The following is a 15048-nucleotide window of genomic DNA, read 5'->3' on the forward strand; positions in this document are numbered from 1 at the left end:
GTGTATGGCTTTCTTTCTTCTGCTGAACACAAATGAAGATATTTAGAAGAATATTTCAGCTCTGTTGGTCCTCACAATCCAAGTTAATGGTGACCAGAACTCTGAAGGTCAGCATAAAAGTAACCAATATGACTCCTATGGTTAAATCCATATCTTCTGAAGTGACATGATACTGTAGGTTTGGGTGAGAAACAGATCAATATTTAAGTCCTTTCTAAATGTAAATCTACACTTTCACTTACACATTCTGGTGTGGAAGTGACTTTCACTCTCACATTCAGCCACCTGCTGGTAACAAAATATGATTTCTGGTAAAAAAAAGGACTTAAATATTGATCTGTTTCTCACCCACACTTCATAATATTGCTTTTGTAGATATATATTTAACCATTGGAGTCTTATGGATTACTTTTATAATGCCTTTATGTCCTTTTTGGAACTTCTGAGCTTTGGATCTACTATTCATTGCGAGCAACAACAGAGCTGAAATATTCTTTTAAAAATCTTCCTTTGTGTTCTGCAGAAGAAAGAAAGTCATGCATATCTAGGATGGCGTGAGGGCGATTAAATGATGAATGCTCATTTTTGGCTGAACTAAGTAGTATGCTGGTGTTCCCAGAAATCATGCTAGTTGTTTTGACATGTCCTTACCTCAGTGTGAATATTCTTCAGGTCATGTAGGAGCTCCATTACCCTGTGCCATGGTGAAGCTCACAGACATCCCTGATATGAAATACTATGCCAAGAATGGAGAAGGAGAGGTCAGTTTTCTGATCATGTCTACAAATTCCACATAAGAGATCATGTACAGACAGTCAATACTGCAACATAAGCTTAGGGGATTTGTAATAACTAAAATCTTGGAACACTTTTCACTAGAATGAATGTTCTGTACTTCCCAATGCTATGTAATGCCTTGCTTTCTTTGTCATGTGCATGTGTTAGATCTGTATCCGGGGTCACAGTGTCTTCCAAGGGTATCTGAAAGACGAGGAGAGGACAGGAGAAGCTCTGGACGCTAACGGCTGGCTGCACACTGGAGACGTGGGACAATGGCTGCCGGTGAGAGACACTGTCCTTCTAACACTGAGAAAATTCTAAGCTAGTAGGGGATTAAGAGTTACAGACTTGTATAAATAGATATTATACGACAACAGAAATAACCATCCCCCAAAATCTGTTGTTTATAATGTTCTGAACATGACAAGTTATAACATTGCTATCTCTGTTGTCTATCAGAATGGCACTTTGCGCATTATAGACCGAAAGAAACACATCTTCAAGCTTTCTCAGGGAGAGTACATTGCTCCCGAGAAGATCGAAAACGTCTACACTCGCTGTGTTCCAGTTCTGCAGGTCTTTGTGCATGGGGATAGTCTACAAGTAAGTGTATACACAGATATTTATATGGTGTTTAGACATGCTTTGAGAAACCCAGTCTTCTAAGTAGGCAGCTTGCAAGGTTTTGAAACACAGCCATACTTTAACAGTACTCCTCTGTTTTTAGAAATGAGAAATTGACAATATTTATTTTCCTGTGTTTGTGTTCAGTCACATCTGATAGGAATAGTAGTTCCGGATCCCGAGGTGTTTGTCGACTGGGCCAAAGAGAGAGGAATAGTGGGATCATATGAAGAGCTATGTCAAAATCCTGTGAGCTTTATCACACACACACACACACACACACACACACACACACACACACACACACACACACTGCAGGGAATCACCTCAACATTACATATCACAACCCTAGTAACCATGATTGTGTGGCACTATGTACTGAAGTTCTTATAGTTTAAAAAAATGTATACTTCAAGGTGCTGTAAGTGATTATTTAAAAATAATATATAGGGCACTATTCTGGTACTCATGTGTTTGACAACCATGGGAACAAGCACTAAAGGCCCCCTCGAACAAAATATGCCCAAAATGGTGGTGTTTTTTAGTTAGATTTGGTGGTTCATAACAGTTTGCCAGCACTAACTTTCAAGAAAAACTTCTAAACACCTTAACGTGCGGCCAGAGCGTAAAAATTCGCTCTGGCTGCCCTGCCAACAACACTATCGAAAATTTGTGGATGCTCTGACGTATTTGAAATAGGCGGCAACGTTTGTTGAGAATGCTTGGTTTTGTGAACTATATTTAAAGGGGCCACAAAACATCCAGACATGTCAGCCGGTATCTTTTTGACGACATATCACAAGTAGCGTATATCCTCATGAAATATTTGAATATATTGTTATATAAACCATAATATCCACTTCATCAACTCACCTGGCACACCAACAATTTCAGACACCTTTGTCCACTCATCGTTTTTTAAAATTTTATTTATATCCCTGTAAGCAAACAGGGACAGATCAAATATTACGGGAAAACCCGCCACGGCAATAATCAGTTTCTCCCCGATTTTGTCTTCGGAACTAATGTTTGATGGGAACCAAAGTTTACACGGTTGTGTTCTCTAGACTTCGCTAGAGCGGGGCACTTCTATACTCCAATAGGTTGCCGCCGAACCGCGTCAAAGCTCATTACCATAATGTTGGCTGCACTTGAACTTTCCTCTGACACCCACACCGACCAAGACTCGCCACGCCGCTTCTCGCTGCCGAGAGACGCTGGCTGTCATAGAAATTGAATGAATTCCGGTCGATTTGACGCTCCTGGCGCCTCTGGTCTGAACGCATGATTACTGCCATTGGTCCATGTCATCGGTAGGTGTGACCTAGAGCTCCACTTACTTTGAGGCCGATAGCTAATTCCCGTTCAGTCAGATAAGATCAGAAAGGAATCAAATCTACTCAAATACTCTAAAGTGCTCATTCACTCAGTTGTTTGACGTGCTGCTTCACTCATGTTCCATCTGCAGCCGAAAGCCCAAAATGAGATATGGCTATGATAAATCTTTTGTCTTTATTCTACCCAGTAACACTTTTATTCACTCCCATATTTGCAGTAGTATCAGTGTCATTATAAATGACAATAACAGAGTGTAATCTGCGCTTATTATGGCAGCATTTAGCATGTTAGCACATTAGCGCCATGAATGCACAAGGTAAACATTACAAATTACACATTTTCCACTGTATATATTACATTAAATGGTCATTGAGTAGTTAATACAGCTTCTTTTTCTGATCTCGTGTGAATTCTACTCAGAGAATGAGGCGAAGAACATATTTTTATGTCACATTAGTTGTTGTTTTACGTGTAGTCTTGAACGTCCTCCTATTTAAATGCCGCTCTAAATGCCTCCCCCAGCGCTGTGGCCGGTGTCTGAATGTTCACAAACAGCATGTTGTTGCTCAGCTGTTTCAAACTACTTTTTGGCTTGCAGCGAAGAACAAAAAAGCAAAAGCACCTCGCCGTGAGTGTGCCGTGGCCTTAATGCTGCTCTCCTACTGTGTGTCGCTCTGAACGGTATATTTGATGTGCAGAGTTTTGAAATGAGGGGATGTGGCTAGTTCCACGGCCCAGTCCTTTGGAAGTTAGAACAGCTAAAATCGCTTACAGCACCTTTAAATGTCTGAATGAATTCTGAATGTCAGAAATCTGAATGACAGGATGTGAAGAAAGCCGTGCTCGAGGACATAACAGCAGTGGGGAAGGAAGCAGGACTAAAGTCCTTCGAACAGGTAGATTTTTCAGAAACACCGATAACACTTGACCAGGTTGTATTCAGTTTAATGTGTGTGGATTACTTCTGTGGCATGCTGTCGGAAACATTTTTAACTCATCCGTTACAGAATTCACGTTCCTAGTAACACTTTTTTTTTTTTTTTTACAATGGAAGATTGGCAGGCATATATTTGAAAATGTATATGTTGATAATATATGAATTCGGGATGTAGATTTAATTGTTAATTGAATAACATCTCAGAATCCACAAAACGTTGAACATTTAGCCGGATGGGCTGCAATAGCAGAAGACCACATCTGGACAGCCTCCGCTTTCTGTTCTTGCCTGACAGAAGGGCAATCTGACGTGGTCTTCTGCTGTTGTAGCCCATACACCTCACGGTTCGACATGTTGTACATTCTGAGCAGTTACAGAAATACTCAAACCAGCCCGTCTGGCACCAACAATCATGCCATGGTTGAAATCACTGAGATCACATTTTTCCCCATTCTGATGGTTGATGTGAACATGAACTCCTGACCTGTATATATGTATGCCATTATGCACTCCTGCCACACGATTGGCTGATTAGATAATTGCATGAATTAGGTGTACAGGTGTTCCTAATAAAGTGGTCACTGAGTGTATATTACTATGTAAGTAATATTAATGTCATCTCAGCTTATGAAAACACAATCATGTCGATGGAGGATCTCAGATATGTTACATGTCTAGTTTTTCTTTCTCTCTCTCAGTTGAAGGACTTGTATTTGCACCCTGAAATGTTTAGTGTGTCAAACGGCCTCCTCACACCAACCCTGAAGAGCAAACGTGTCGATCTACAGAGAGTGTTCAGTGAGCAGATCACACAGATGTACAGTAAATCATCTATATAGAGACCCGACACGCTGCCTTAAGATCAGTATCCTCTAATACCCTCTAACACGCAGTCCACATCTGATTTCTGCTGTCACACAAGCTATTTTTAGAAAACATTTTTAACTTAAACAGGAGATATTCTACTGAAAGCAAACTATTTTTGATCATTTATATAACTGTATGTATTGGCTTGAGGGAAGAAAAAAATCAGCGAACAGTTCCATATAATTCATGCGTGACTGGGTTTAACAGCACTGTTGGTTAGGACAGAGGTTAAAGCTACTTTAGAAAGTCTTCAAAATACCTGATACTCCATTACTGGCCTAGCTCAATGTGTTTTTTCTTTTCGAGTGAAGTTATTGCTGTATTCAAAATATGAACTAGTCTCCATTTTAGCCATTTCCTATAGCTTGAACTGCAGGTCATCCAGGCCCGACACAATCTGATAGTTGTAAACTTCTGATCATCTTAATTTCATTTATGTTGGATTATTGCCTGTAGTGTGGGTTCGATCCCTGACTGTATGTAAAGTATAATAGTCTTATCTGTAAATGAGCATTTTGAACTGTAAATGTTTGACTAATTCTGACTCCTAGAGATGTACTGTATTTGACTGTCTTTTATTGATGGAGGAATAAAGAGAATGCATTATTCACCTTTCTATTCCTCCCCTATATGTTAAAACAGAGTGGTCATGGACTGTTAAATTGTGTCGCTTACACAGAATTTACTGGTTCAATCCTAACCAAGATATGAACAGGATGTACTGAGATGGTATTCACATGTCGTTTTACCCAGTGACTATTTAGCAGAGACGGGTCACTTCTATTAAAATGAATGTGAGAAATTTGAGGGTTTTTTTTGGAAAGCATCACAATCGAATTATCTGCAAAACATTCTAAATCATAAACATCTCAGAGACTGACATCAGAGACGGATTAATAGTATACATCTTATAAATGTATTGCAGATGTAGAAACAAACAAATCAAATAGACGTCTGGGTGATGTACCTGTGCTATATGGGAACTTATTAAATACACATTCACTGACACTTAACATTAATATACACACTTCCCTGATAGCACATGTACATCACCCAGACATGTACTTGATCTGTGTGTTTACATCCCAAATGTGTATTTTTTAGGTTTTACTCATATACAATATGATAAGACCTCTCGGATGTGAATAAGACATTCAGCAGATGTCTTTGGAATGTGTAAATCTGATCTTTTTAAGATGTTTAGCAGATGTTAATTAGATTAAAAACACACCTCATAGATGTACATCTGGGTATACTGTATGTTATGTATTAAAAAAATTAAAATAGCACCCTTAAGTCAATAGTTGTAGACTAGCCAGTTGAAAAAGTCATTTTAGTAAGTTTCCATGCTTGTGGGTGTGACTTATTTTGACAGTCATATTCACCATAAATACACATCAACATGAAATTACAAATGGTGGAAATGCTCAGAACTGTCCGGCCCGATAGTGAAAAAGGAGAAAATTTAATTTTGAAGTACATTAAGAACGAATTAATTCATTTGTCAGTTCAGAGATTGAGTTGCATGGGACTGTTTGAAATTGGATAAAGCTTGCTGTATAAAACACAAACAGTGGACTTCTAGAACTGTCCATGACAACTAAGCACAATGGCAGAACAGAAACAGAGAGAGGGGGGAAAACAACAACTTTAATTTGAGGAATAAAAACATAAGGCTATGCGTCCAGACAGGAAATGGTTTCAAAATTATAATTTTTTTAGGAGAGTCGAACATTCAAGTTGTACATTTTATTAATTTGTCTATTGCATCAGTTATTACAGGAACTACATAAAATCAGTTGAAGGCACATTTTATAATCCAATTTAAATGACATCTTAATTTCACAGACAATCTAATAATGTTCCATTTATACATATAAGACTTTCCAGTTGAACAAATGCTTTGAATCTATATTGATTGTCAGAATTGTGGCTTGGATAATTGGTCCTGAAACTTTTAAAATCAGTTTTTTCAATTTCCAAACAGTGCATTGTGTATTATGGCTGTTGAACTATTGTTTAAAAAAGGTCTATCCTCATATATATATATATATATATAAAAACTGGCAAGTTACATGGAGTAAATAAAAACATCCCAATGAAATTCTTGCACATGTTTGCATCTGTCAGTAGAGGGAGCCAGAGTCTAACTTGAATGCCTGTGCTCCTTTCACAGGAATTACCTCAACATGAAGATATGATCAAGTTATAACAGTTCATTTCTGTTAGATCTGACAATAGTAACATAACCCTTCACATATTAAGCAATATGACATATTCAAATGCTTGTATAAATGGTCACTGTCTCTGCAAGATTACAGTGTTGCACTGGTTAGGGATGAACACTTTAAAACTAGCAGAGAATAGAGAAGAATATATCTTATATAGTGTGTGGACTGAGATAAGATTCCCTCATGCTGTGGACTAAGCAAACAAACTTTTGGGGTTTTTAATTCAAGGGCCTTTTCACTAGTTAGTATGGAAGTTTACATCTCGTTTTGTGTTTCACAGAAGATCGAGTAATTGGGAACATCATGAAGTTTCAGTTTTGGGATAATTATCCCTTTAACTTTGTAGATTGTGTATCTGAATTTGACCTCCAGTGGACGAGAAAGCGATAATGCCATCAACCGTTAGTTGACTAGTGTTTTTAATTGTAATAAAATTGAATCGAGTAGTTGAAATGATACATTTAGATAGTTTGATTAGCAAAAATGGCTTTATTACTGGAATTATACCTGGAACAACGCCAGGTAGGACAATATTCCAGCAAAGAAGAAAAAGTTCATCAGGATATTAGCATCTGAATAAATAAATGGAAGATTCCCATAAAACAATGGTAACAGTATCGCTAGTTTCTTAATGGCTTCATCAGTGTGTCAAGATCGGGCTTCTATATAATCAAGTTTAAAAAAAACAAACGTAACATGAAAGAGAAATAAATGCATGTACTAAAAAATCCACCATGCTTGACAAAACGTCAGGTAATGTCTTCAAGCATTGTTCATATAAAAATGCATTCTGTCATCATTTACTCATGTCGCTAGAAGAAAGTAAGGTTAAGTATAGGTTCAAAACAGTATGAGCGTGAGTAAAAGAAGACAGAATTGTCATTTTGGGGTGAACTATACTTTAAACATCTACTTGAACACGAGGACATCTTCGTAGCGTGTGAGAGTAACACAGGATGTCTTCTGTATCAGTCATCGGCCACGATGGACAGAGCGCGCAACTCATTCAGCTTGGCTTCGTTCTCTTGTTTTCTCTGTTCATCTGTCAGACCACCCTGCTCAATCTGATCCGTCAATTCGGTGAAGATCTTGTGCATCTCAGTAAAATAGGCCACCTGAGAGAAGAGAGAACGAATGACAAGGAGAAGATGGGAATGGGAGAGAAAGAGGAGAAACACTTTTTTTAAAAGTAAAAAACACATGCATTCCGAGCATTACAATTAAAAAAGGATTAGAAACATACTCTATGCAAAAATTAAAAATAGATGTGAATATTTGGCAAACACTGGATTCCAATGGTGCTATTTACTTTTATTTATTTACCGGGCCCAACAAATCGTCCACCGTCAATCAGACTGCATTGAAAACTGACTGGCCAATGAGATAAGAGCTTTTAGTCAAGTCTCAAGATTTGCAGCTGCTGCACACACTCCAGTGCATGAACTCTGAATTCAATGCAAATATGTACTAAATAAAGAATATAGAAGCTGTAACCACATTCTCTTTAGAATATAAATGTAATGTGCTGATACCATATTTACTATAATATACCAGGTGTTGTCTTAATGTACACTGTTTTATAGACACCGATCAGCCACACCAGTAAAACCACCTGCCTAATATTGTGTAGATCCCCCTCGTGCCACAAAAACAGCGCCAACCCGCATCTCAGAATAGCATTCTGAGTTGCTATACTTCTCATCTCAATTGTACAGAGTGGTTATCCGAGTTACCGTAGACTTTGTCAGTTCAAACCAGTCTGGCCATTCTCCGTTGATATCTGAATGCTGAAAGGTCCATGCAATAATCCAGAATTAAATATGTTTTTAGAACAGCGCCATCCGCTGCACGGTGGAAGAATTGTTTTTCAGTTCGGTCCTGAAGTGAATAGACCTTTCATCGGCAGTTTGTCTTGCAAATGTTTCACGGATTTGGTGTGAATAGGCCTTAAGATGTCCCGTTGTACAATTGATCTTGCATTTATTTTGCTACTCAAAGGGCCGATAGTTTAATTCAGATGTATGTGCTATTATTGTTCGGGTGGCTAGATAAACATACAGACATTTGTACGGACATGTCCAAACTAATATATTACCTCATTGATTTTGTTACATTTATGCCTTCCATCCACACTGGAACAGCATTTTCCTCCTCCAAAAACAGTGTGTTTAGAAAACGCTCTCCAATACTGCGTAATTTGGAAAACGATGACGTGAAAGAAAACATTTTTTTGTTTTTAGAGAATCTTTGTTTAGCAAGATTCTCTTCAAACTCTTGCTCTACCATGACAATACTTGACCTAAAAGAGAAAGCTGACTGTAAAAAGAGCCTGTTTTGCCTGTTTTAAGTTTAAACCAGCTATAGTACCCTTGTGGAAATACTGAGAATTTAACATGTTGCGAAACAATTTTCTCAGAATTTCTAAATGCAACAACCTGTGAAATCAATCTTTCATAGCTAGAAGTGTTTGCGTTCATGTACTCTAATAGAGTATGTTTCGGGCCTAATATATGACAACAGGGTCATAAAGACAGGGATCCGCCATTACATATTATATAAAACTGAGTGTTACATTTTATTCTTGGCCTATAATACCATAAAGCTTTTATATACTTTGGCTGTCAACATCAACGTGTTAACGCATGCGATTTAATGAAAAATGTTTTGACGCATTGTTGTTTTCTTAATCACGAGTAACGTATTTACCAATTTTAAAAAAGATTTCAGTTCCGTGCGAGTTCTGAACACTGGTTGGAATAGTGCGGAACCGCTACGATATGTCAGGGGTCATTACACTGACGCATACACCACAAATAACACGCAACAGTGATTGTGCATCAAATATCAAGTGATGGAGCAAGAACCTCTTAACCGTATTGCAACCGTAAAAGCTGCATTCATGTGACTCGCTGGTGTGACCCCGGTGCCGTGTTGTGCTTCCGTCTTACCGGACAATTTGACTCCCACATAGACTCTGGGAAAGGTTTATTGGTACTTGAATTGGTGCTATTTTAGTGCATTTCTGTCCGTATATTGTTGAATACTTTGCTTGGAAAATGTTAATAAAACATTATTGTAACATATTTTTTCTTTTCTAAGAAGGAACTAAATGCATTTTGACATGAAAATGATCAAAAGAATCAAATTTATCCACTTTCGAAATCTGCGATTAATTGTGATTTAATATTTGAATCAACTGACAACACTGATACTGTGTTATGATGCCTACATTGCAAAGCAGTTCAAATCATCATTACTGTGATGAGAAAATGATGAATGTTCATTTTTGGGTGAACTATCCCTTTAACTTTTGCTGTGGTGAAAATTAACTTATTCTTATTCTTTATTCTTAATGTATATTTCAATATTATCCCAATAATTAGTTTGAGATTAGTGATGCACCAACGTATCGGCCGATAAAAAGACGTATCTGCACTATCAGACATTGGACGATTGTTTAAAAATAGCCACTTATCGAGCCGATTATTTCTTGTCAAGAGGGAATGAAAAAAAAACAATGAGCCAACAACTTTTGCTGTATGTGCAAACATGTTTGTGTTGAATTACTTTGAGTTGGGTGACAATGACAGCAGTTGTAAGCTTTGCACTGCTAGAATTTAACGAGTGGAAAGTACTGACACAATGTTAAACAATTGATTTGATTAATCACCTTAAAGTTCCACACAGCAAGGAATGTGCTAAATTTGTTAAAGCTAAAGAGGAGGCTACTTCAGCTAAAAAAGGAACAAGCTTCAACATTCAGAATTCAGTGCAGGATAATGTACATTCAGCCAGTTGTTACAGCAAAATAAACCCTGATACATGAGTTCTGTTGGCGTCACAGTTCTTTTGGAGGTTTTTTGTAATTAATGAACATCTGACTGCCCATTATGTATCTTCTCTACGAGAATACTTGCCAAACAAATAAATGGATGTGAAACATTGGTTTGATTTGGAATGATTTTGAGCTTGCAGAGATCGCACAGTGATCCGAGAATCAGCAAAGATGTCTCACAATACCCGGTTGAGCGGTCTGATACTTGGATGTGACTGAAAAAGTTCAGACAGCTAGATGGTGCCATTGACCAATCAGAAACAAGTATTCCAGAGAGCCGTGAACAAGATAGTTTATTTGTCTACTGTTTCAAGTGTTTTGTTTATAACTGAGACCAGTTACTGTGAGACATGTAAAAACAGAATGAAATTAAAATAATAACTTTATTCTCTACTTTGTGTTATTAATTAGCAGTAATTTCAAACAAGGTTGCATAAAAAATATAGAACCACAAATCTATCAGTATCAGTTTTGGCAGATGTTTTTGTAAATAACTGAATGTTGGTATTGGGGAAAAAAAATGTCCTGATTTAAAAATCACACAATAATTGGTGGCCCCTCTAATGAAGACCCCTGAGTTAGAACCAAATTGGTATAGGACAGTTTTAAAGGGCACACATTAATCCCCGTCCAAACTGATTTGGATCTACGTGAGAAATCACTGCATGTCTGAGAAACTGTCCTTAAGAATCACAGCCACAAATGTGATTTAACTTATTTGAAAGGACTAAACCACATAAAGAATTCATTTACTTTACAACCGAGGGATGTGTTCACACATACACACAAACAATGTGTAAAACAACAAGCAGCCTGTGCAATAACTCTAAGATAACGTTCAGAACTTCTGTGGGTAGCAGGTGACCTGGACTGTTCTTCAGTGATCGGTTTGCGAGCGAGTGAATGTCGGCTGAAAGCTTTCTTGACACGTCCCGCCCCTGCTCTTCCCCCGGCCCATGAGTCAGGGGTCCCGCGAGAGACGCTTTGATGATTAATAGCCTTTAATCACATTACAAGACTCCAAGAGGAGTGGGCTGCCATTGAAAGCGCTTGGAAATACAGCAGCTCTGAAACCTACACACAGCACATTTATTCATACTGCTTCCTGTATATGCTCACAAACTAATCCATTTCTATTATTTCCATTAAGTCCAAGGAGATAAAGTGATTCACCTTTGATGTGTTTCAGAACTAACCGCTATGCCACAACACCAAAAACAATGATACACATACATTTCTTTTGAACGGTGGAAAAGGCTACAATCTTTCACCGTGTTTGTTTAAACTTCCTCTACGTTTGTTCAAATCAAAGACTCTTGACTGGTCGACAGTCGGTGGCACTTTGTGATCTATGAGAGCCCAGTTCCTGCCCAGCGCTGAATGGAAGCGGATACTGGTCTGTCCTGTTTATGGTGGTCTCACCACATGAAGAACTGAGAGGGGATCTATTTACAAGGAAAAACGGTTCAGAGGGAAAAACTGCCTTAGACCTGTCAAAGATCAATCAAAATGGTCAGTGAATGATGCCGCCACACACAGGCTTAAGTGCAGGTATGGCACCGTATTTATGTTATGCCCATGAAATAATCAGGATTTATACGTTTTGGATGGAAGGAAATTCCAACCACAAAGTCTGCACATATTTTCCAATGATTTCTTCTGTGTTGTCTGTAAATATATTTGTGGAGACTGCAGCACCATTGTTTGAATTGGCTACCAATTAAGCCTGGTGCACACTGTACGATTTTGGCCACGATTTTGCCGTCTGAGACAAGTTTGAGGAATCCTAAAGGATTTCTGTTGTCATTGGGCAAAAAAATGGCAATCTTACAATGTTTATTGTGACATGTTCAAGACAGCCGATTAATAGCCTTTGAGATGATCTTTAGCCTCCAACAAAGTTCTGGCATTCGTATAGTGTGACTGCTATTACGACGGCCAGACGAGACACCCCAATTCACTTGGAAAGAAACCTGCTCAGCGTCTGCACAATAGCAACATTTGTGCCCAGTTATCGCTCTACTCAAGCTCTCTCAGTGTTTTTTCTTCTTTTCATTTGATATAAAATGTTAATAAATAAATAAGCAGGAAATACTTGGAGAAAAGTGTAATACTTCATATACTGCCTTATTCCCTGAATTAAATACAGAACTGTTTTACTTTTAATACATTTACTTTAAACGTATGTAAACTTTAGTTAAGATTTACACTACTACAATTTCATGAAGAAAAAAAAACTTTGTCTTAAGATGGTTATTTATATCTTCAGCTTTAGTGTGTCAATAGGAAAATTAAATTTCAGACTCCCAAACATTACTTACAGGGAGCCCTGCAACAGATGTCATGGCCCCCACAAAGCCCCCCACTGAACATCGTGTCAGTCTGAGATTACATAAAGAGACAGAAGCAATTGAGACTGCCGAATTCTCCAAGAAGCTTGGAACATCTTATCTGCCAACAACCAAGAAACACTGTGTCCAGGTGTATCTAGGAGAATTGGTGCTGTTTTAAAGGCAAATATTGATTTAGCTTTTTTGTTTATTGGACTTTGTGTGACATTAAGTGATACAATTATGTAATTTGTAAAAAATGACATCCTCACTATGCAACATTTTTCACAAGTGCCTAAAACATTTGCGCAATACTGTGTGTGTCATGTTTATGCATTATCCAAAGGGAATATGCAAGTGCAAATATAGTCTATTAATAGCCTGTATGAATTTTCAAAATGTTGTGTGGCCTATAGGTTACAAATATAAAAGAGTAGAAAGACGTACTATAACCCACCTTTTTTGTTTTCCCTATGTGAATGCAGAAGTTTGTCACTTTTGTGCCACAAGTCTTTTTATTTCCACAATGAATCTTTGTTTGTGGTAGCTAATTATTACTGTAAGCTACCTCCTGCACTCGCGTTCATTCTCAACATCTGTCATTTTTTGTATTTGTGATCAGGCTGTCTTATTATAGGCCTATTTGACAAAATCCATCTTTCTTTTTAGCCTATGCTCGTGATGGAGTGGTATAGAAGGAATGGAAATGGAGATGTCCGGACTTCTGGGCAAATCTCAACTTTTCGCTTCTATTCTGTAAAACTCACGTAACGGGAATCACGTTCACTGATCGGGACGATTGGGACCACAGTCAGCTACGAAGTGTATCGTACAGTCTGACAATGTTGCACAGTGTGCCATGGTGATCTCAATGTGTTCATATCATACAGTCTGACCAGCAACAATCTTAAAGGACTGTAAAAATCCTACCAATAGTCCCGTGTCTTTTATGGTGGACTCAATGATTTGAGATTTATGGCCCCAACTATACAATGACAAATTAAAAAGAAAACTGTGGTTTGTCTAAGTGGGCATTTCATGGCCAAAATAAGCTGCAAAGTGGACTATTTATGCTTATGGCACATATAAAAACATTATTTAAAATACATAACTTATTAAACATGCATAAAAAAGAGAGGGTATATTAGGTGTCTAGAGTGACTCTGAATATACAGTATATAGAAGCTATTTTTTTTTTACTCTCGAATTGTTACATTACTCTATATTTTCTATCCCTTTTATCTGATATGTGTAACTTCGATTTGAAAATGTTGAGAATGCATGTCACCTAAGAATGTACACAGTACAGTAACATGAAAATAAATGTATTGAACATAAAACACTACATTATTTTCAAAGATAGTCCATTAGTATAAAGGTTAAAGATTGTCGATTTAATGGTTCAATCGAGTGCGATTAATTATATAAAGAATAACATGATAAAAAAACTTAAAGCAAATAATCTTGCCCACAGATGCAGAAGTAAGTTCCCTAATAAAGGTACAGGTTTTCTTACCAGTTGTCCGTCTGAGGCACGCACATGTACATAAAGCCACAATTAAAAATAGCGCAGATGGAACACAAGAAACTGTGAGAACTGGACACGCTGACGTACTCAATGCAAAACAGATTACTGTCAAAGGCTTGTTCAATGATATGAGAATATAACAAACAATATAATGAGTTCTTAAGCCAATGTTTGTATTGTCTAATCTATGTTTTTATTCATCTGGCACAAAAATACTATTTATTTCAAACTGAATTTCAATCTGTTATATATTTATTATAGGCCCCACATATACAATTTTGAAATATTTAAATTATAGGGCATTATTTATATGAATTATCTTCATTTGGGGGTCTTTCTATGCAAATAATGTATGTGATTAATTGCGATTAATTTGATTAATCATATGCATGTCATGCAATTCATTCAATTAAAAATGTATCTATTGGCAGCTTTAATTACAATGTGCATGGACTTATTTAGAACACTGTAGCAAAACTGGAGCAGAACGAATTTTGGTATAAATTGTTTCTACTTAGTTCTTAAATCGTTGGATTAAATTATATCTGACAATTTCTCTATGAATGGTTTAACACACA

The 15048-nt window shown here is 37.4% G+C and overlaps 2 protein-coding genes across 2 annotated transcripts in view; one reads left to right on the forward strand and one right to left on the reverse strand.

Annotated features, from left to right (window-relative positions):
- The window catches only part of acsl2 (acyl-CoA synthetase long chain family member 2), a 48561-nt gene extending 42701 nt beyond the window's left edge, over positions 1–5860 (forward strand). The window contains exons 16-21 of the mRNA XM_052109137.1: positions 673–761; positions 946–1062; positions 1240–1383; positions 1552–1653; positions 3567–3638; positions 4378–5860. Of these exons, the coding sequence (XP_051965097.1) occupies positions 673–761; positions 946–1062; positions 1240–1383; positions 1552–1653; positions 3567–3638; positions 4378–4518 (665 nt within the window). The 3' untranslated portion in view covers positions 4519–5860. The remainder of the gene's footprint in view (positions 1–672; positions 762–945; positions 1063–1239; positions 1384–1551; positions 1654–3566; positions 3639–4377) is intronic.
- Positions 5861–6167: 307 nt separating this feature from the next.
- The window catches only part of bin3 (bridging integrator 3), a 95677-nt gene continuing 86796 nt past the window's right edge, over positions 6168–15048 (reverse strand). The window contains exon 9 of the mRNA XM_052109148.1: positions 6168–7892. Coding sequence (XP_051965108.1) covers positions 7746–7892 — 147 coding nt within the window. The 3' untranslated portion in view covers positions 6168–7745. The remainder of the gene's footprint in view (positions 7893–15048) is intronic.

The sequence above is a fragment of the Xyrauchen texanus genome, chromosome 37, assembly GCF_025860055.1.
Source record: "Xyrauchen texanus isolate HMW12.3.18 chromosome 37, RBS_HiC_50CHRs, whole genome shotgun sequence".
NCBI classification, from domain to species: Eukaryota; Metazoa; Chordata; class Actinopteri; order Cypriniformes; family Catostomidae; genus Xyrauchen; species Xyrauchen texanus.